This window comes from Psittacula echo, assembly GCF_963264785.1.
Source record: "Psittacula echo genome assembly, chromosome: 12".
Taxonomy (NCBI): domain Eukaryota; kingdom Metazoa; phylum Chordata; class Aves; order Psittaciformes; family Psittacidae; genus Psittacula; species Psittacula echo.
The window spans coordinates 4,129,627-4,153,311 of NC_137747.1; the positions used below are offsets into that span (position 1 = coordinate 4,129,627).

The 23,685-nt window shown below is 37.7% G+C and overlaps 1 protein-coding gene across 3 annotated transcripts in view; it reads right to left on the bottom strand.

Moving 5' to 3' along the window:
• The window catches only part of CSE1L (chromosome segregation 1 like), a 29,655-nt gene that overhangs the window by 4,402 nt on the left and 1,568 nt on the right, over positions 1-23,685 (bottom strand). For 2 of the 3 annotated variants that reach the window (XR_013957861.1, XR_013957862.1), the window contains exons 2-26: positions 22,304-22,399; positions 21,828-21,970; positions 18,528-18,629; positions 17,996-18,141; positions 17,601-17,691; positions 17,256-17,363; positions 16,258-16,350; positions 14,837-15,004; positions 14,613-14,742; positions 13,798-13,863; positions 11,784-11,986; positions 9,895-9,979; positions 9,113-9,174; positions 8,223-8,359; positions 7,956-8,059; positions 7,278-7,375; positions 6,264-6,414; positions 5,550-5,758; positions 4,748-4,845; positions 4,458-4,543; positions 3,311-3,392; positions 2,743-2,889; positions 1,909-2,140; positions 941-1,228; positions 388-476 (exon numbers count right to left, since the gene is read on the bottom strand). Coding sequence is in view for 1 of the 3 variants with exons in the window: in XM_080627763.1 (XP_080483889.1) it covers positions 1,139-1,228; positions 1,909-2,140; positions 2,743-2,889; positions 3,311-3,392; positions 4,458-4,543; positions 4,748-4,845; positions 5,550-5,758; positions 6,264-6,414; positions 7,278-7,375; positions 7,956-8,059; positions 8,223-8,359; positions 9,113-9,174; positions 9,895-9,979; positions 11,784-11,986; positions 13,798-13,863; positions 14,613-14,742; positions 14,837-15,004; positions 16,258-16,350; positions 17,256-17,363; positions 17,601-17,691; positions 17,996-18,141; positions 18,528-18,629; positions 21,828-21,970; positions 22,304-22,388 (2,916 nt within the window). In the remaining 2 variants the exon portion in view is untranslated. Of the gene's footprint in view, positions 1-377; positions 1,229-1,908; positions 2,141-2,742; positions 2,890-3,310; positions 3,393-4,457; positions 4,544-4,747; positions 4,846-5,549; positions 5,759-6,263; positions 6,415-7,277; positions 7,376-7,955; positions 8,060-8,222; positions 8,360-9,112; positions 9,175-9,894; positions 9,980-11,783; positions 11,987-13,797; positions 13,864-14,612; positions 14,743-14,836; positions 15,005-16,257; positions 16,351-17,255; positions 17,364-17,600; positions 17,692-17,995; positions 18,142-18,527; positions 18,630-21,827; positions 21,971-22,303; positions 22,400-23,685 lie in introns of those variants that run through there. The other variant, XM_080627763.1, reaches the window with a different exon arrangement.

Sequence of the window (23,685 nt, forward strand, 5' to 3'; positions counted from 1 at the left end):
AACTACAGAAAACCAGTCCTGATTGAAGCCATCTGCAGCATTTCTGCAGACCAGTAACTAAAATCTGTCACATAGGACATGGCTTAATATCACATTAACTCCGAGACTTCAGAGTTTTCCAGTCTCTGTAATTAGATCTATTTATACTCCTGCAGTACCAGTGCTCTAAAAGCCTGTGTGGTCTAGTAGCTTGCTGCCCAGGCCACATGAGAACACAGTAAGGCTCAGGCATTTAGTCACTTAAATAGCTGAAACTACAAGGTAAACTGGTGCCTTTAGAATTCAAGGCTACCAAAGCTAATCCATATATTTATGAGGAGGCAGGGAGAACATCTAAGTTAAACTTAACTCTAAGATCACTGCTTTAATACATCACCAAAAATCCACCTGGAGACTGATATCCACTCTAAGAGGGTGTATTACTTGCTTTTACTGCACTCCACTGACATATCCTGTTCAAAGGAGAAGGGGTGCACCTGTTGGTGAATATCAAGAGTGATAATAGCTTTGGATCTTCTGCCAAAGTTTAAGATTTGCTCCATATGATCCTACAATGTATTTAAACTATTACTTAACAGATTGAGGAAAATCCCCACAGTCCCACTGTCTTATATTCTATCCTAAGTTTAAAACATTAGCCTATCTTTTTAAACCAACTACATTCTTCTGAAACAGTAAGCGCACAGTGACAGGCATTTTAAACAAGTACTTCTTATTTATTCACAATTTAGATAAAGTTTAAGGAAAGACAAAAGAAATACAAATGACAACATCAAAATGAAAAGGAATTTTAGTGACCAAAGTGAGTTTCTACAGCCAGTGCTCTCCATACATTGCAAAATGTTATCCAAACACTGCAGATGCAGATTGCAAACAAATCCCATAACAAACCGCTATGACTATTCCCTTCAAAATTAAACTGGGAATGAAAGTTAGCCACCTTTTATCTATGAGTACACAAACCACCACATTCTTTCCATTTCAGCTTAAAGCCACATTTGTCTTGTACAAGATGGATTCTGCAATACATTTTCAAGTAGCATTTTTCATTATGTCTGAGCTCTGCTATAAAAAAAGTCAGTGTCAACCTTCTGTATAACAAAACCGCTTTTGATCTTGCTTGTGGAATATATGCAACTCAGAGCAGTGTCACACTTGCGGCTTGGAGGTATCCTTGGAGATACTGCAACGCTTCTGCATTCAGACTAGTACTCAGCATTGATGGAACCTTAAAACATACGACAGAGCAGAAGTGTCAATGTGCATATACATTAAACTACTGCTACAGCCTGTTAATCAGTGTGTCAACATACGGTATGAAGTCAAGCGACATTCTGAGAGCAGCAGTTTTTCACTGTGAAAGCAGTTGCTGAAGTTACAATTCCTGATGCTGACAGTTTTATGTACTACTTAGCTGAATCAAATCCAAACGAAGAGTAAAGAAAACCTTCAGTTATTAAAGCAGGTATTTGGATCAAGCAAACGTCAGATCTCTCTGGCAGTCTTTACTTACCAAAATCTTGAACAAAACAAAGATGCCTCTGGTTATAACAGTTAACTGCAAACTGAAATGGTTTAACTGAATGCGAGCTGCCCAAAATTTCCTAAGTAATGAACTGGAGAGAAATCTTACTTACGTAAAAGTGGACCAATTTTCATTTAAGAAATGGCATACTTAAGCTCATTGCTAGATTAGGTAATGTGAAAATATGGCCTAAGGTTACTAGGGAAAAAACCTTACAGAAGCTATATTCCTGTACAGAGTAAGAGAGAGCAATACCTTGCATTCTGGTTACGATGTACTTCCTTTTGGTGATTATCAAGCATCAGCAAGAGAAACCCATTATCAAAAAGACATTTTTTCTCTGTAAAATTCAGCATTAGCGTGCATGTATAGAAGTCACCTACCCTGCCGGGGCACGCTGTAGACAGTTTGTGAAGAGACTGTGCCAGATGGATTCTAGGATTGTTCACCATTTGACCTACAGGATCGTGTTCTTTTTTTCCAGCAAAGGCTAGCTGAGAGAATGCAGTCTGATATCCTGGAGTATCTTCAATGTCAATGAAATGCTCTTCATCAGGGATAGTGTCATCCTCAGGCAGTTCAAAGAGGCCAATGAGGGCCTGCAGCAAAGGAGTCCTTCATTGAAAGAGGGGAGGATAAAATTAGAGTGCTTAAAATACATTAGGACAGAGAGTATTTTACAAGAATGTTCAAATTACTTTGAACCCATTACAATTTAGCCCTTGCAGGTACTTGCTTAGCTAAAGAAATTGTAAGCTAAGCTAGAAGAATTGTGAATCTGTGTATTTTACAGGCATAATGTAGGCTCCTATTGAAAGCAGGAACAATGTATTTATTTATCAGGTTCAACTGTCACAAAGGATACCTAAAAAATTACTTTCCAGATTATATCTTTTCTCTTAGTACATTAAAAAATAAAGTTCCAGTTCAGGGATGCAATTACTGTCACTAAATTCAGGCTGCCTCACATCCCAGACAGCCACACAGTATTTCCAGAGAGCTTTCCCCAAAATTCTACTTTCAAGCTAAGATCCTGCTGTCCCGCTGTCAGGTCTCTTGACCAGTAGAACAGGAAGCAGCATGAAAAGCCTGAGACTCAGCCTCAGAACAATAGCAGGGGTGAAGACATCACAGTGCAGCTTATTTTGATGCTACCTTCCATTTTCAAAACCTCAAATAGCCTCAACTAACAGAACCTGAAGAAGTGCTCTACATACCACAGCTTGGTGTACTCGGTGTCCATCATAGCAGGGCATTCTGTTAGTATTTTTGTAATGCCAACAGCACAGATTTTCTTTTCAACTTGCCCAGAAACTTTCTGGATTTCAGGAATTATAATTTTATCCAAAACCATTCCAAACATCCTATGGTGACATCAAAAGAAAAAGTATTACAAAGTCTTATCAGTCTTATGGCGAAAAAGAAAACCAGAAACAATATGAATCCCTAGGGAAAAGGGAAAACCAGATCATGTGTTAAGATGCTGCCCCATGGCAGTGGGGATGCCTAGCAGGAATTTGAGCACAGAAACTTTTCACAAAGGGAAAGGAATAGAGCCACAACTCTGCTTTTTGTAACTTGCTTAGGAGATTAATATCTTGAACTATTAACGAGGATCTATGGGCAGCAAATCAGAAAGAAACACTGCAAGACAACCACACTAAAGCAGCATTTTGTCAGTCAAATCAGCAACACACAGTTTGCAATTTTATCGGAGAACCATTTCCTACTTTAACAGATAAAAATTACACAGCAGACTTGAATTAAAAAGATACTCATACTAACTTTGGCTGTATGCCATCAAATATCTCCTGCAGAGCCAATGCCCCGTATTTTATGCAGTATAAGTTAATGAAGACTAGGAAACCTGTAACAAGAGAAAGGTCAAATTAAAACTCAACATAAAAGCGAAAGAACAGCTTTAGAGTAAGCAGCAAAATACACTTAAGTTTTTCAAGGGGACAGAAACGGCAGTCTTTAGAAATGTTTGGTTTCAGTGAAGGACATTAACTTGCTACCTTGAAACCTGCCTAAAAACTGTTGATCTTTTCACATACAGCAAGACAACTAAGTGAAGATTCAGTCTTTTTTCCCCTTAGAGCCATTATAAAGCATTATGAAAGCCATTTACAATTTTGACCAAAAGAACTCTTCAACACTTCCAGCCAGAAACATAATGCAATGCAATTTTTCAGATCAGTTGTGAATCGCTTTGCTTGGCCTTTGTACCAGAGCACAGACACAATGCATTAATAGCACCACTTAAATTCTGTTTGTGGAAGACCATTAAAAGCAATCCTGTCATTCTTGCTGCTGTCAGGTGGCATTAAGTAATAGGATTAAGTAATAGACATTGTTTAATTTGTGTAGTGATAGTATCATCACATTAATCAGTATGACAATAGTTTTCTTGTTAGAGCTGGAATAACCAGTATATGTATTTCAATCACTCATCACAGCTTTGCTAGCTTAACATAAAACCTTACCATAACTTAAGTAATATTAAGGTAGGATGACACAAATGGATAAAGTATTTAAGAGTAATAGCACACAACTATACATAACAAAAGGAAGTGTGGTCAATACGACTATATGACTGTTGTGTGAGAATTTGCTGGTATTAGTGGAAGATTAAAATGGAAACACTATCAGAAAATTGATGATACCACAGAGTAAGAAAGTTAAAAGGAAAACAGAAGTCTTTTCCCATATTTTAGTTCTATTCCTTCAGTTTTCATGAAATAAGTGTCACCTGCTGTGGCAACAGCCCTATATGCCACCCTTCATTACAGAAGGAAGCTGAACCAAGTCACTGATGTTAGGAGTCACTAGTATCCCTCCATCTACATAGTCACGGGACACGACAGGATACTTCTTGAGTACAGCTGCATGTTCTAAACTGCTGAAGCTTTTCATATAGCAAGGAACTTACTTTTAATAAATTTTGTTGTTTTGGAATTTTGAAGTCTTTGGAATAGTAGAATGAAGATCTGCTTCCTGTACTGGTCAACTGATTCACTGGAAATTTAAAAGAATAGTTATTCAATTCAAACTAAGATTTTACTAATGTCACTTCACAGAAAACATGTATACAATGGAACAAATCTATTTTACTGATGTGCCATTTTTCAGTTGTTAAACATTACCCATGAAGCGTACAAACATACCATATATTAAACTCTGCAGAAATTAGTTTTCAGTGTAATTTCAACTCATACTTACGGAGGCATGTGCTCTATGATACTGTTTAGAAGATAGAATCCTTGATGGTCATTAGCTTTAGAGGCAATCAATTTCTGGAACACACCTAACAATCCAGGCTGTAAACAAAGCAAATATAAAACTCTATGCAACAGGTCTTCATATGTGACCTATCAGAAAGTTGGCCTTTGCCATCTAAGGCATTCACCAAGGCAAAAGCTTTCATAGCCTAAACCAGGATTTTGTTTCTGCAGTTAAGGACATGGGAGACAGATTTTTATCAGGACCAAGTGATGTTGCTTTCAGCATTAAGATTAACCTTGATCAAATGAACACCAAAGCCAATTTGAATATACATGTCTGCTTCATCAGTGGCATGGTCTAATCAAGTCTGACTATAGCAGATCATGCAACAGAAATAACAGAAGTATGCAGAATAAATCTCCCACTGAATTCACTAATCCTCAGATCTTCCAACATTTTGGCTCCTCTTCACTCACTCAAGACTGTTCTGAACAGAACCTCTGCAAGCTTTCCTGATACACAGTTCAACATGAGGCAAATGAGATAACTGTGGAAACCTATCTGCTTGTAAAAACTATGTGCAGGAATATTACATCTTACTTGGCAAAAGCACGACAGTCCAGGATTTACCTCATCCACATAACGCCTGCACGCATAGTAGGTTTTGTATTTCCATGTATGCACCATTCATTTAAAGTACAAGCACAAATTCTGCACAAATCCAGCTAGTCACTAAAGGAAATAGGTCCTCATAATTTTAAATCTTAAATCAACATGTGACTAAATCAGTCCAACTTACAATTTTGTCAGCAGCAGCACTTGCTATTGTATTGGCACCCCGCTCTAAATAAGCCTGCAGGAGTCGGACCAAAGGAGGAATGTTTCCTGTCCTTTCCCATAATACTGGCTGAAGTAGATGAGGAAATAATGCCATATAGGATGTTGGGATTTCATTTTTATGCATTTCTAGAAGTAGGGACATCACTTGAAACACGTATGGAATGAACTCTGGAAAAGAAACGACGACATTTACAAATTCAGCAAATATGGTCACTGTCAATTCCTGGGAACCACAGGTCTATTGATTGAACCTACAGTTTTATGATATTAACACAAAGATTTCAACAAATAAAACCCTGGAGAAATGTATCACTTCCCAATTATAAACATTCCCTAAATTTGCAAGCATTGTATATTTACAATTTCTATTTCCTCTATTTGCTAATGTTTCAGCAGAACATGGAAAACAAACTACTAGAAATAAGGCAATATAATTAAGAATAATAAAAAGTTTGAGAGCAGTGATTGTTAAGTATTTTTAAAGTAGTCTGCTTTAAGAAGTTAATACAGTTGAGGTACCCTACGGAACAACCCAGATGCTTCCTAGAAGTGGCTGTGAACATGCTGTGTTCTCACTTGAATTTCCTGTGTTACAGAAAATCTGCCATGAGGTAAATCATAGCAATCAGTTATAGCAGAGAGAGAGTACAAGCACTTACTGATTTTAATTTACCTTGCACATCATTCTGTAGTATCTCAGTGAACACCATAAACAAAGCCTCTTCAAAGCTTCCAACTGCATCAGGGTTTGCTTTGCATGTTATCCGTATTGACAAACATATTGACTCAAACATGTAATGGTTAAAGTGAGGTTTGCTTGGATTCTAAAAACAAGTTATAAAGAGAAATCAACCCAAACTTGCAGCCAAGTCACTTATTTCACAAGACATATTTTTTATTTCAACTGAATTCTAAGTTAGCAATTAGGAATAAGAATACTTATGACTGATTAATATGCTAATGAAATTAATTGCATAAAAGCAAACAAAAACCTTTACAGCACACAGCAAGGGTGTGTTTTATAAATATTTTAAAGACACCAAGCGTTTGTCAGAAGCTCAATATAAACTGGCAAGCACTTGAAGTATCACAACACAAAACCTGAAAAGTTATTTCTCACTCCTGTGTCTAATCAAACCTTTGTTGAACACTTCTTACATACTACAGTGAGGTTTAATCTGTACATAGTAGAAGGGTTTTGGATAGTTGATATTCTAAAGCATTCCCTAACATCAACATTGAAGACTATGAGTCCAGTCTGAACAAAAAACGAAAAGAATTTTACCCACCAAAAGTAGGAAGGCAATTTATTTAATTTAATGCCACATTTCAGCACCTAAATTTAATATTCAGCTCAGAAGCTTCATGGACAAAGGAAAAAGGAGCTGTGAGAGTGACAGATCATTGTAATGGTGGCCTTTGCATGAGCAAACATTCATGCTAGATTTCATATGCAAAGGATTTCATATGCTGTTTCCAAATTTCAGATGAGAGCAAGGGAAGAATGATTTGAAAGTACGCCCCAGAAGGAAGAAAGTACTTCATTGGAAGGCTGTTTTAACTTATTTTAGCCAGAAAATATCAAACAGCATTCTAAGAGAACACAAATAACAACATACACATAAGTGTTTCGAAAGACTGTGCTAAAAGTTAAAAAGTGAACATTTTGCTCAGCCTGTTTCTTTACCTTACTGACAGCCAGCAGTTTCTGTGTGAGCTGTGTGATGACAGAAGGGATGTATGGAATTATTGTTTCCTGCAGCAGAGAAAAACTCCTCATGATGGCTGCAAATAAATCGACAGTATTATCTTCTGAAGACAAACATACACTTCTACCATCCATCATATGCCTAAATCCTTTCCCTTTTGCTATTAAATCGAATCCCAAGGAATTAGGTACAATAAAAAAGAGCACTTGCTGCAAGAACAATCAATCTATAACCATGACAAAGGATAAAGCAAAACCTCATTATCCCCATTCTACAGACAGAGCACAGAAGATTAACCGACTTTGCACAGACCATCATTTATCTTGGCCAAGTATCAAATCTTGGCATACTATTAGCCATAACTCACTTGGATCTCCTACTGACGCTGCTCAGGTAGCTGTCCTGACTACAGAGAATACCATTTGAGAAATAATTTGCCACAACACTGTTATGTTTAGTGTTTCACCTTGGTACCATAAATTCAGTCAAAGATGACTTAATACAGGCTGGTAAACAACTGTAGACTGCACAAAACTCTTTAGCATGTTTGTATAAATTAAGTTTTTCAAAGAAAAAATCTCAGCAGCCTGTAACTATAAGCCTTGACCTCAAGCTAACAAAAGCTACTCTTATATTGCAGACCACAAAGCATTTACCTTTCATAATGTATTCATTTTCAGATGAACCAGGAAGCGTTAGCGCTTTAAAAAGGTTTGTTAATAGCACTTCCACAAATGGTGCCATTTCTGCAGCTGTAATGCTGTTAAGTAAAACACATCTCTTTAATGATGAAAGATATTCACAAACTTCAAGCATTTTACAAAATTGTAATACTAAGAAATAACAGATCCCCTGTGAATATTTCTCTGTTCTTATGGACAAAACCTGTGTAGCAGTGAACTTATTTCTACTTGAAAACTTACAGGGTAGTATTATTTGTCCCCCTCATGGTAAACAGTCTTTCAAGAGCATGGGCTGCATAAGTATGGACCACAATACTTTCTGCTTGAAGGTGGTTGATTAAGAGAGGAATAGATACCAACAGTTGTTCTTTAGGTACCTACAAAAATATAGCAACAAATTATACATATGTTACATAAAACTACAGATGGTTGAACACTAGAGCATAACCACACTGAGCTCATCAGCTACGAACTGAAAGCTTGGCAAAGGAAGAAATCTTAGAAGGCTCCTCCAGTTGCTAAATTGCACCTTAACAACCAAGAGGTACTTATTTCTGTCACTGTCTGTGTACTTCCCCAGAACATTAATGTTACATTTGTTCAACAGTAAATGCATATATTCCAAATGTATATTTCTTTTTCCATTTTACTGTAACAGGCAATTAAAAAAAATACCAAGCTTAAAAGAAACCCAACCAACTACAGATATTTCATAGGAGATGAATAAAGGTAATCTACCATTTAAAGTTACATTTTCTTACTGCATCTCACAAATCAGAAAAGCACAAAGTTGCTGTACTCTGTTTAACAACTACTGCAATGATACGAGCAATCAAGTATATTTAGACTAACATCCACTTGGAAAAGTCTGAGTGTCACGGAACTAAGCATGCTAAGATAAGATTTTCAGTGCTCTCACAGCATATGGATAGCATACAGACTACATGTTAATTGGATATTTATAACAGTATCATTCACTTTCAAAACTAAAAATGCAGCTTGAAGTGTTATATATGACTATGAAACACCTGTTGAGTTAACATATGGCCAAGTAAGATAAATCAGGCTTGGCAAGTATAAAGTAACAAACTACGGTATGTTTTTATCATAAGAGTAAAGGAGAAACTTACTTGGTTTCTAAAAATCATGATATATTTGATACCATCTGCTTTTAGCACAGGGAATTCATTCACTGCAGAAGAAAAATACGAGAACTGTGTTAATACTTTTCATATATATGTGCCTACTGAACCTACACTATATATAGAGGTGACATTAAGGCATGATTTTTCCCTGAAAAAGTAATACACACAGTGTTTTTCTACATTGCTTAGTTTCAGCATTTCTGTATGGGCACTGTTTGACAAAAGTATCAGCTTTAGGTAGAAATCATGCCCTAGTACCAGTAAGTGTACAGTCCAACACTTTCACATGACATTTCCCCTTCTGGCTCCCATTTTAGCCTCCAGTTACATATTCCAAGACAACCCACTACATTCCAAATATAAGATAATTGCTGAGGCATAAAATAAATCATGTGGCTTAAATTTAGACATCCATAAGCTCGTCAATATGGGCTGATATTAAGGGATTTATATAGCACAGGAGTTTGCCATAGTCTCAAATACAGAAATCAAACCACTTTGATTCAATTAGTTCAAACATGTAGCTAATAGCAACCATGGGCGTGCATGCTCTGATCTTGAAGATAGCATGTGGCAATCCACCTTTGTTTGAAAACTCATTCACTGCTGGCCAAACAAATTTGAATTGCTTCTGTGTGCCAGGTGACACAGCCTTCTGTCTCAGATTATGCTGAGATAGGAGTTCTTGAGCTTCAAGAAACAATGGTCACTGTCAAGATTATAGCTGTATCATAAAAAATTCCGTACCAAAATTAACACAGACTTACCACTTGCAGACTTTAAGTCAGGTTGAATGTGATTCACAAAGAATTCTGTCAGATTTACAAGTTCGTTGGCTTGTGTTATTCCATGCTAAAAAAGCAAAAAACAAACCAACTCTGGTTTTACATGTTGACATTCAGCTAGTTTTATTAAAAACACATAAAAAAGAATAGGAAAAGTAATCTAAAGTGTGCATGCACGTGATGAGCTTGTTCAAACTGCATTTATGACAGAGAGCCACCCAATTTCTTTTTCTTAATGTTTTTAGTGTCTAGGTTTCAGCTGTAGTGCTACTGAGGTTCAAGGTTATCAACTCTGAATTGAGGAATAGCAGCATATAGCATAGTAATAATCAACCAAAATTTTAGATAGAAAATATCAGCATCTTATTAACTTGACACTCCTTCTTATGATAGGCCTTTTAACAAGGGAAAGTTTAGGAGTCCAACTCCAATTCTGAATTACAGCCGCAAAATAAGGACAACTTAGTTTTTCTCTTGCAGAAAATGCAACTGATTTTTAAAACAGGGTTTTCAGATGGATATTTATCAATCAAGTGTTCTAAGTGATGTTATCCCATGTTTGCCACTAAACAGCACAGAAAATGAAAGATGTACAAGCCATCAGTTTACTAATTGCTGGAAGACTCCGGTTCCCAGTACACAGCACTATTACTAGCAACTGCCGTGCAGTGGTTCATAATACGAGTTCCAGGAAAAGACTGATAAACTTCAGCAAAACTGCGTAACGATGCCACGTAACATGTTTTACTAGGTTTGTCACAAAGCTGTCTTGTAAAGCCACTGAGATTTGAACTGTAATAACATTTTAAAACTTTATTTTATTTGGTATTATTTGATTATCTGCTCTGGAGCCAGGCTGAGAGAGCCAGGCTGGTTCAGCCTGGAGAAGAGAAGGCTCCAGAGGAGACCTTAGAGCAGCTTCCAGTGCTTAAAGGAGTTGATGAGAAACCTGGAGAGGGCCTTTTTACAAGGGCTTGTAGGGACAGGAAAAGAGGGAATGGTTTTAACCTGACAGAGGGGAGATTTAGATTAGGTATCAGGAAGTTCTTCCCGGTGAGGGTGCTGAGGCGCTGGCACAGGGTGCCCAGAGAAGCTGTGGCTGCCCCATCCCTGGCAGTGTTCAAGGCCAGGTTGCACAGGGCTTGGAGCAACCTGCTCAAGTGGAAGGTGTCCCTGCCCATGGCAAGGGGTTGGAACTGGATGAGCTTTAAGGTCCCTTCCAACCCAAACCATTCTATAGTTCCATGACTAACTGTTGTATTAAGATTTGCCCTGAGACATTTGATACAATGATACTGTTTCCAAATACAGTTCAGCTCAGGTGTGGCTTTTCAATGTATCGAACCAATTAGTTACTTTCTCCCAAACAAATAATGAGATCCATTTCCAGCCATCATTATAATTCACATGCCAGTTCCAAATCATAAACAGTCAAATAACAGGAAACATAATGACAAGAACTGTAAGAGTCACTTTCCTTCTAGTCTGCTTAACACTTCTGATCATCTCCTGTAAAGCTAAATTTAGCCTTCCACGGCTTGCAAACTCTGGCTCAGTGCCATTTAAAACTTCAGAGGTTCTGGACCCAAGCTAATTGTGTTGCACTGTATAGCTGCTTCATACATGCTAGTATGACCCACCAAATGGCCACAAATGGTTGTTGACTTTGCCCAATCTATCTGAAGATCAGACACCAACAAATCAACAACTGTAACAGGATTATATAACAGGGAACTTTCAGTCTCATCAACATTAAACTACTAGAAACACAGTTACTGGCATTCTGAAGCAGCATAAAACGAATCACAGTCCTCATGCATACTGTAATATTTGAATGAATACAGATTAAAATGAATAGAATGTGCAAGTACCTTCTGTGTTTGAGCTTTGGATGCCAAAGACGTAACCAGGTAAATAGCTGCATCTTTGTGCTTCCAGTTGACAGATGGATTCTTTGCGTATTCTTGCAGCATAGAATTAACATAGCCAGAAAAAATCCCTGTCACAGGTCCTTCAAAAAATCTGCACAAGCCTCTGACCAGATCACAAGCTGCTCTGCGCCTGGTGTCAATATCTGCATGAGAACCAAAGAGTCTTGGGCTATAAGAAAGTGTACAGCTTTTCATAGTACTGGACATAACACACAATATACAGATTCTCAAACTACAGCCAGACCATATGTTAATTATTGCACTCCTCCACACTGATACATAACAACACATTTTAAAATCTTTTACTAAAAAGACTATCATAACAGGGACTATTTGTACAACAAAGAGAGGAATGGACACCCACCAATACTGCCTGTGTGTTCACAGGTTTGACTGCCCTCTAAAGAATGTTTCTGCAGGTATGCAGGGCCAGGCTTTTAATCTTGACAATTTGCACCAGAATGTACTGGGTCTGGTTGGGATGGAGTTAAATTTTCTTCATAGCAGCCCATATGGTGCTGTGTTTTGTACTGGCAACTAAAACTGTTGATAACACCCCAGTGTTTTGGCTGTTGCTACAGGGTGCTTGCACAGTGTCAAGGCTTTCCCTGTTTCCCTGCTCTGCCTTCCCAGCAAGTAGGCTGGGGGAGGGCAAGCAGTCTGAAGGGGACACAACCGGGACAGCTGATCCAAACTGACCAAAGGGTTATTCCATGCCATGTAACAACACCATGCTCAGCAATAAAAACTGAGTGGGGATGGTTTTGGGGAGGTAGCCATTGCTCAGGGGCAGGATGGGCATCAGCCTACTTGTAGGAGGCAGCAAGTCACTGACTTCCTCACCCCCCCTTGTCATTTCTTCCTCTTTCTTCTACTTAAACTGTCTTAATTTCTATCCAGGAGTCTTCTCACTTCTACTATTCCTATTCTCTCCCCCATCCCAGAGCAGCAGGGTGGGGAATGAGCAAGCTGCTGAGTGGTGCCTTTTGCTGGCCCACTACACTGAAGCAGTGCATTTTTGAAAAGAAAAAGAAAAATCTGTGAAAATGCCTTAAAAAAAAAAAAAGTCAGATGGCCTTTACTACAGTGTACTAACCGAAGGGAGAGAAGGAAAATAAAGCAAGTCAATTTAAGTGCAACAGAGGACATTTCTAAATTTATCTCTGAAGAACACGAATATTTCTTGCCTCGATTTTCTTAAAAGCAGAAGTAGCTGACAAATAAAAGCTTCACAAATACCCAAAATGTAGCTAATCCTGCATGCATATATCTATTCATCTTAATAGATTTAAGAATCTATTTTTAAGATTATTAATGTAAAAGTGTTGCTCAGCAAACCATGAGCAGCACAGAACAGCATATCCAGAACTGTCACACAGACCGTGCTCTGACCTGGCTGAAGCCCAGACAGCTACATTCAGAAAATCAAGTAGCTCTCTTAGCACAGCAGTGTGCTTTCAGGGTGGTTACTGTATTGGTTTGAACACAGAGCCTGTGTACAAGGGCTGGCTGGTGTCCAGCTGGCTTGATCACAGATTTGCATGCAACACCAGTCAGAATTTCAGTTAAACATGACAGACTACTAAATACAGGCACAGTCTCTCCATGTTATTTAAAACTCTATGCATAGGAACTAAATACACAACTGTGGCTACTATTCCGTGTTGACTTACAGGCTATATTTGCTGAAATGAGAACGTGTGCAGTGCAGGAGACATACCAATCCAATTAAGGAAAAAACCCTATAGGAACATTGTTCAAAGCAAAAAGACACTGCGATGGGAAATCGTGACAGCAGACTTGATCAAAACCTGGATAAAATCTCTTGGAGGAGGTGGGGGGAACCTTCCCAATTTAAAAAAAAAAATCAATTATAACAACTTCAGTAAATTGTTTCAACTCTTCAGAGCTATATTTAAAGACCAAGTATTCTTAGTACAAATCTGTGGATTACCAGATCCTTCCAAATCCCTTCTTATATATTCTTCAGAATTATCTTCAAATGCTTCTTCATCAGCCGCTGAAAATATAAAATGCAGAGATTTATATATATATATATATATATGAAAATATAAAATGCAGAGATTTAAATACTGAAGTCTCTAGTGTTTTTTTATGATGGTAAAGGTGGATTACCATCAACTTGCTATTTCTTCCAAGTACTTTTCTATAACACTAATACAAATAAATCAGAGGTATCCAGACTAGCCTGTTCAGCTTGCTGCTGCCTCACAAGTTAGTCTTTCATACTCCTGAGCTGACTCATTTCAGATTTAAAAATTGGGAAAAGCACAGATAAACAGAGGTAAGCCATATTCAACACTAAAGTGTATTTAAAGACGCTTCCTGGCTCACAGACTTAAGAAAGAGGGAAGTTTCTATCACTACAATATATTTTCACTGCATTTTATATATTAAGATCAATGTGACCCCATCCAAAGTTGGATAAATAGATGTTACAATTTAGTACGCTTAATATCCATACCTATTTATACTTCTTGATACAAACGTTAAGCATGAAAAGTTATTAGTGGTACACAACCTACATTTCCTATACTAGCATCTCACATTGAAAAGTAAGACAAAAAAATTACTAGATATATTCACACAATTCTACTTAGGACAGCAATAAGTTACAGAAACTTGGTTTTGAATCTAGTACTAAAGTACACAAGAGGTAGTCCTCAGTTCTTAGTCCAGCAAAGCAACATATCATAATTACAGTTAGATACTATTGTGTCTTTGAAAACTTAAGTCTCAAAGAGTTACCTCTAAATTCCATATTGGGAACAATAACTTTTTCACAGATGCTTGTCAATGTATTCTGGTCTTCAAACAAATGCTTATAATGGGGTCTCTCACAAACAGAGGCCAGAAACTGGATTGCATTACTAACCAGCTGGAACAACACAAACAGAACATACAGTTTTAGCATGTCTGACCAACTTATAATTCACTATTAGACTTAACAAAATCAGTTTACAACAACTTACCAAATCATATTTCACTTCCTGGCCCGTTGTGACTAACAGATTCCAGATTGCTGTCACAAAACGTGGCAGGTAGGGCTGGAATTCTTCATCGTATTTTTGAGCATATAGAGCAGCATTATCACAAATTTGTGATTTCAAGAGCTCCAGTAATCCAGCTTCCTCTTCATCCTCACATAAAACAAAACTAACAACTTAAAACATCCAAATTTCAACACTACATAAAAGTATAGACATATTTGAAGGAAATATTTACACTATTATTTTAGCTTGTTCTCAATAGGTGAAAGAAATCCCTCTCACGTCCCTTCAATTACAGTATTTTGCTGAAGTATACTGGAACTGCACTGCAAGTTATAAATCATACCTACATTTCTAATGAGAGTACTATGCACTTTAAATCACTTAGACCTGATACAGTCTGGCATGAAATTAATTTACAAATCTAATAGCAAAAAAAGACAACAGAAGGCACTGAAACCAATATGCTTAGAAGACATTGTATCTCGCTAGTTCAAAAGGGAGTAGTTGTAAAAGTAGTCCCATTCCCCATACCAGCACAGATGGTCATGGAACCAAAAAGCAAAGTGAATTGGTAAACTGAGCTGGAATTAAAACAAACAAAACCCCAACCAACCAACCACCACCCCAGTTCTGTCTCCACTTTTTAGTTTCAATGCCTATCACTTCCTGACTCAGTTCAGCACACAGCTGCATAAATGTCCGTGCTGGGAAATAGCCCACAGACACAAGAGAAAAGAGCAATGAAGCTTCTCTCAGCAGCAGCGTTAGACTGAAACAACCGTGAAACTCTAGCACAGAACACACTTAACATGCCTCCTTACGTAAAGAAACTTATAGATTTGATTTGTCTCCACCACGTGGCAAACTATTGTACTGCATCTCAAAGACATTTAAAATGGAGAAAGCTTGCACAAAATTCATTTGAGCTTTGATGAATTGGTATCATCTTTCACATGTAAAATTACTATTTCTTATAACTAGACAAAATGCCAAAACAAAGTACTTAAGGATGTCATGCCTTCTATGTTCAACTGTTTCAAGTTAAGATACCCTGTTTTCTAAAACATAGTGCATTGAAACACCTGAAAGATACAGAAAACCTGAGCACTCTGACTCTAAAGATCAAGTTACTTCAGCAGAAGTCCCTTAAAGAATCTACTCATTGATGAATATCTGTAATTTGCTTTCCATACACAGCTGGGTATACCTGTAACTGAGATACAGCTCCAAGAACTGGACCTCAAATTTAGACAATGCAAGTCCTCTTAAACCCCATCTCCTTATTATCGTTCTATTCCTTTGTTTACCCAGCAAAGGAAACATTGCGTTGTTCAGAGTTAGACCTAAGTTCTCCCTCTGCACTACACAGATGCAAACCAGGAGGTTTATGCCATACTTACATCAGTCTGCAAAAGTTTATTATCTAAAGTTAAGAGACTGTGAAAATTTGTCATCCATGTTTCCATGTTATCTTCAAAAAACTCAGGAAGATCCTGTGAAGGAAAAGCATAAATCTAGATTTTAATTTCTGATTGCATTACTTAGATAACATACCTACATTGTAAGTAGTATGTATCCACCTTATAATCTAATGAGGGACCACAAAGTGTGGAAAACAGTCTGCAAAACAAAACACTTCTCCCTCCTCCTCCCAAATGAAATCCCTCCAGATACAGACTTCCGAATAGTTTTTCCAAATAAACTAGTTGCTCACACCCTATACAGCCTACAGCTTTGTAAAGAAAGAACATTATTGCTTCTTACTCTCAGAACAAGAAAGCACAAGCCTCCCTTTTAATTCCAGCTTGCTCTTTTGCCCAATATGGAAAAAAAGCCCAAGCAATCAAGGCACTTCACAGACTCATGTTCACGTTGAGATGCTAAAAGTATATGTCACCTCAAAGTAGCTTTTTAACATTTTTTATACAGTGCATTTATTTAATAATGTTAGAAACTAACATCCAGTTTCAAAACAGAAAAACCCAAGCTGCTACCAGAATTACTCACTGTTACAGTGCTACAAAGCTACTAGCTTTTAACTGACTTTCATGTACATGCCTGAGTTCACGTCAGTAGACATATGTGTATTAAGGAGGACAGCGAGTACAAACTCAGGCATTTGACTTCTTTCACAGCTCATACTCTGAGAACTACCTGGACAACACCTCCTTGCTACAACACCAGCTTAGACTCCTTGAACTCTTTAGACAGGGACAAGCTAGTATGTTAACTAACCCAATCCTTATTGTGCTTTTACTCCAGCAATGATGCAGACTGTCAACTATTATTTTTGTGATAAAGCATGGCCTTAAGAGCTGCCTCAAATTGATCCTATAAATAAGAGCATAACAGCTTCACGAGATCAAATTAGAACTATCAGAAGAACAAGGAGATTCACCTGAAAATTTAAACTGTAGAACAGCTTCGCAATTAGAATGAGGGAAGAAAAGAGAACCTTCAAAGCACTAGCATCATTTGCATGTGTGCTGCAAAGTTCAATAGTTGCCTGGAAAAAGACATAAGATTCAGTCATGTAATACACACAAACCACATTGGCAAGTGCACTGAAAAGTCATGTAACTTTATTCCTTTTTTAAACCAGAAAATAGAGATCCTTTTCCTCCCCTTTAGTTCGAACGCCATTAAAGTTTCAAAGCAATTATTCCTAAGTTTTCGTTTTACAGCATTCACAATAAGCATTTCAAAACTTTAAGTGTTTTAGAAATGACTCAACAAGAAATACCTTAAAGAGATTTGTCAAGGGCAAAGCAAAGCCGTCGAGGACAAGTTTGATCTCTGTCCATAATTCATTTGACTTAAATTCATGGCGGTACCTGAGAAGTGGAAGAGAAAATAGAATACAACCTTCACATTCATTACCAATTTAACTTTCATACAATTCAAGTGCTGGACCTTAAAACAAATACTGTCAAGTAAACAAGAACTAAACAACATAGCCCAAGACCATGCAAGGTGTAAATTAAATAAGTATTTAAAGTCTCATTAAAAAAACCAGTAAGTACAAGTAGAGACCACAAGTGTAGACTTTGTAAATCTACAAAATTAAGTCTAACGGTAAAAATTTAGAGCTGAACAGCAATTTTACAATCCATATACTAACTCCCTTATTTCCAATACCTTTTAAATAAAGAGTGAGCAGTGCGCAGGACCCCATTGATGACATAGAAGTCTCCACTTTGAAAGCGATTCACCATTTCTGTCAGCAAGTCTGGCCATTTCTGAGGAAAGTCTTCCCGACCAATAATACTGATAGCATCACTTAACTGGAAAGGAAACATAACCATGACATGATACAAATAGTGGGTTCCTCACAATCACTCAAGATGTTGAAAATATCTGGGAAAATACTTGTTATTGTTGTCAGATTCAAAAACCATTGTGTTAAATACCTGCTACTTTTCACCACAAATAAAGAAATGTCACATTATATTTAGCTGCCTAATACTAGAATTTAGCTATAATATTTTAATTGCCTTTTTAAAAATAAAATTAAAGCAGGTAGAAGTAGCTATAACAATATACTCCAAGTTATTTGGATCAGGATGACCTTGTTGGTAACAGAACTGAGCTCTGCTAATAACCAGAGCCTCTAGACATGCTTAAAATACTCCAAAAGCCTCACCAACACAACCAGGAATTGACATATTACCTGCTTTTGAATTTGTTCTGGGCTGCTAAGCATCAAGGGCACTATGTTGGCTTTAATGGCTATCCTGTCTGATTCACATATTTTGTTCGGTTCATCCTCAACCTGAAATTAAACCAGTAATTCAGTCAGTACACTCAGGCAACAAGTGAATATCAGCATTTCAGAAACCAACTGCTCATACTGATTTATGTAACTATGACATTGTTAAAGAAACTAATAGGACCTGTTTAAAATATTGCCTACAGTGAATCTGTAACAGTAGCACCTGAAAAAAGCTGGAAGGAATTAAATCCTTCTGTAAAACTTTGAACTAGTTCTTTCTCCTTCTCTAATAGAAACTTTTTAAATCAGCAATTCAGCAGTAGCAAGGGTGGGTGCATTTGTCAATAATATACATGTTTAACCAACAGTCTCCTCTTCCACCACAAAATCACACCTCCGTCCTCACTTCTGCTGATATCAAAGATCTATTTTGTGCAAGCTGCCTCAAGCCATACTTTCTAGAAATTGTACATGAAGATGCAAGTTACACAACCAAAACCATAACATTGACTTTAAGAGTTATCCAATCAAAGTATCAATCAGGCAGTAGTGCCAAGCAGTTGTAAATTACAGTCTCCACTAGAGACATAAAATACGGAGGCTTGTCACCAACCAGTGACAGCCACGACAGTCACACTACTTGTCATGACAGCACTGAAGTTTAGAAACCTAGTAATTATCCAGCAATTAAAATAGGTCAGCACCTCCAGAGAGCAATTCAATGACCTTTAGATGCCATTACCCTCTTTCTCACCTCCCTTTCATCATCTTCCTGTAAACTTAAAAAATAATGTAGCAATTTCAAGATTTCCAGTTATGCTTTGGCTCTAACACTAGTCATATGTGATGTTCCTCAGGGCTCAGTGGTGGGGCTAGTTCTGTTTAATATCTTCATCAATGATGTCAATGAGAGGATCAAGTGCACCTTCAGTCAGTTTGCAGGCACCATGAAGCTGGGTAAGAGTGTTGATCTGCTGGAGGGCAGGAAGGCTGTGCAGAGGGAACTGGACAGCCTGGATCCATGGGCCAAGGCCCATGATATGAGGTTCAACAAGGCTCGGTGCTGGGTCCTGCACCTGGGTCACAACAATGACATGGAATGCTCCAGGCTTGGGAAGAGTGGCTGGAAAGCTGCCCAGTAGAAAAGGACCTGGAGATGGTCATCAACCTTGCTCTCTACACCTACAACCTCCTTTCAGCTAACAAGGTGGGGGTCAGTCTCTTCTCCCAAGTAGCAAGTGATAGGACAACAGGAGATGGCCTCAAGTTGCGCCAGGGGAGGTTTAGATTGGATATTAGGAAAAATTTATTTACTGAAAGGGTTGTCAATCATTGAACAGGCTTCCTAGGGAAGTGGTGGAGTTCCCATCCCTGCAGATATTTTAATGTTGTGTACATACTGGACATGGTTTAGCGGTGGACTTGGCAGTAGCAGGTTAACAGTGGGACTCAATGACCTTAAAGGTTATATCCAACCTAAATGATTCTATGATTACATAAACAAGCAGCTACAAAAATAAGACACAGAGAACTTGCTTTTCCTCTTCTATCACAATGCACTAATCAGAACAATGTACAGAATAACTATATACACATTAAAAATCACAAAAAGATGATGATCTTTAAAACCTAAGGTTTATAAGTTTACAAGATATGAAAAGCAGTGCTAAGAGTACGAGGCAAGCTCCAAGTAGGGAGGCAGGGCTCACTGCTATGTATCCTAATAGAATGGGACAGAGAAAGTGGAGAGCTCGGCAACAGCAAATCCTACTCTGGAGTTATAGATGAGATTTTTCAAAGAAATGAGACCTTTTAACAGGACATGAGAGGCAGCACAGAGCTGAGTGTTCTGTGCATCCTTCAAAATAAATTTAAACAAAGCAAAACTCTTTTCTCTCCCCAGAAATGCCCTGTCCCTTTGGCTCTCCACGCTCTACCAAACTGAAGCCCTTGAATAGATGAGACCCTTTTACTTTCACTGGGCTTTGTATTAGTCAGGTTCATGGCTGCTGAATTAAACCATGTGATGTAGGTAAGCCAGCCTTACAGCTGTATTTTATATTCATATAGCTACTCACGAAATAAAAGCTTCAATTTTGGACAAAACAATGTGCTTGAAGCCACACAGCAATCATAACAGCCCTCTGGATGCGCCTACTGCATAGCGTATCCACCTACTCCAAAACAACATCTGATCCTGAATTACGTCAGCAATCCATAAGAAGGAAGCCACTTACAGATTTTTCCATAACAGAACATTATTTCTACTTACAATATACTACAGATAAAGATGCAGTCTGGGGGAAATGACTGAGAACACAGCACTACAGAAACAAAGTTCTAGAAATTTCATGCCAGACTGAATACGCTGATCTTATCAAACATCACCAGCTCTAGAAGTGCTACAGCTTCCTAATGTTAGTATGAGGAGTAAAAGAGCAATCACATGCAAGTCTGTAAGTAGGTAGCAGCTAAGATGTAACGATGAAATACCAGTTTCTCCCATAGTAAAGCAACATTATACATTTGCTATTTTCCAGATTCAAACAGTACTTTCAGTGAGACACAGCATAAACAGAATCAATTAAAACCTCTCATTGGTGAAGGAGCTGAGCTCTTAAACACAATACTTTCTACCACAAATCAGATTTCATGAATGTTAAAAGTTGAGTCAAAAACATTTCTGAACCCCTCAAAACAAAGGATTAAAAAAGGATTAACCAGCAATACTTCTGTCTGATATCTACAAATACTTCTAAGTGTTAAACTGGCAAGGCCACCAACATAAACCGCTCCACACTATTCTGTGCCCCAGAAGCATTAACATGAAAGAGAAACTAGTATCATCACATTCAGCTGCAGGGTTGGCTTGAAATCTTTGTAACATCAGGACAATAGATAGAGGCCAAATTGGCCAGCTCCTCTATACAAACACCTCACAATCATTTCAGTTTAAATAATCTTATTGTCAGTTAAATGAGCTTTAAATATTCTGTTTCTGCAAAATATGCATATAACAGGGAAAATTATTTGTTCAACATTTTATCACCCAGTTCTAGCTCTTTTTAATAAAATGGACTCCAATAGTTCAGGTTTTAGTGCCTCACCAGTAAATTACACCTTATGTTTGCTCTCTGAATGATCTAATTTCTTTCAGAGTACAGACATACATATGTTCTTCAAGGTTACTGTAGAATATCTTATTGTACCTTAAAAGGATTATTAAATCTTAGCACAACTATTCACTAGGATACCTACAATTCTCCAGTTCCTTTTAATATAATTCTTGAACGTTACAGATGCACAAACTTTGATGACATTTTCCTGTGATTTCTCCAGCAGCGTTAAGAGTAACAACGGATAATTCTGGTTTCCTTCAACTGACTCAAGAAACTTTTCCGCTGTAAAAGAATATATGAAGGTTAGCAAAAGCTGGACTGATTTTTCTAATAGGAGTCCTGTGATTCCTCAAGTGTCCACTTAAAACAATCAACACATGAACACTTCCCAGAATTTCACAAGAACACAGAGCAAGTCTGACAAAAGGTATTGTACCTTCTTTACTAATAAGCCCTTTATAATGCTTCTGTTATTAACAAAAGCTCTCACTTCAAAGCAGGATGTGGAAATATTGTCTCCCCACCATTTTTAAAGGTCATAACCTGGTAGAAGTAAACCTTGGAGGAGCCAAAAAGAAACCAAACCTTTTTTGGTCAGTCATGAGAACCACTTACCAGGACGCCTTATAGCAGGATCTGGATCTAGTGTTTTCTTTAGATATTCAGTTAAAGTCTGTAAATTGGCATCACTCAGCTCCATTTTGGCAGAACCTAAAACCCACAAGTAGTCTAGTTATAAATACAGATCAGGAAATCTATCCTATTAGATACATATATGTAAAACTAGATTCCACAGAAGGCACACATCAGTTCTTTCTGACCACACCTCATAAATCATGGCCCTATCTTCCCTGCCTCATGCAATAAAACAACAGTTAGCATGCACCAAGCACAAACCAGAACACATTCTATTTCTTCAATGACAAGTAACTGTTATTTTCTAGTTCAGTGAAACCAAACTCCTAGAACAGGATCACAAACACAGCAAACCATGAACCAGGTACAGCCAGAAGATGATCTCTTGTCCTTTCAGGACAAGAGTTTGGGTTTGCTTTTGAGAACTACTCTCAGCCCCAGAATCATATTCTTGGTAGAAAAAGATGAATTGTCCTGCCCTACATAATTGTAAATAGAACAATTCAAAGTGTACTGGAGAGTCAAGGCTTGCTTAAAATTAAATATGCTTTATTAATGAAAACACTTTACAGAAAATTAACTTCTTATAGAGAGACAAAAGACTGTGCAAAGCCAGGGGGTTTGTCCATCCTCTAAAATTAACTGAGAGGAGGGTGGGAGTTAATTTAAACTGCAATACCTATTACAGAATAACTCTGTGCAATAAGTCTAAATGACTGCTCTCTAGTAACCCTCCCACACATATTCTCACACTAACCTCAGTGATCTATTTACTTCACAGCTTTAATTGGAATAATTAAATTTACAGTAACACTAAACCAGCAGCAAGACATGCTTTAATGGACATGCTCAGGATACTCTCATCAATCTGCCCACCTTTCTTAGCACCAGCAGCACAGTTCACTCTCTACAGAAGTAATGAGGGAACAAAGATCTCCATTTTTAATCTGGATTTTCTAATTAGCAAAGTAGACTGAAGTCTGCCTGTCTCACTTTCGATTTGGTTTATGTTGACTATCAGTGCAATAAATACAGTTTTTATTTAAGCATGCCTGCAAAGGCAGTGGGCTTTAATGGGAATTTTCATTTGAACCATGCCTTCTGTATCAGTAGAAGAGACAGCAGCAGCACCCCTCAGATTAACTGAATGTTAAAGGAGCAATTCAGATCCCAACATATTTTGCTATAAGTCAAAAATTTACGTAAAGAGTCCTGTCCCCCATGTTTCACTCCTTTCACCTTTTGGTGGTTTACTTGCCTGCAGTCCCATTCACCAAGTCACATCAAGCAATAAAACCTCAATAGAATTCAGCACCAATAACAGCTGGCTCCCCTGTTCTACAAAATGGCCTTGTGCATCA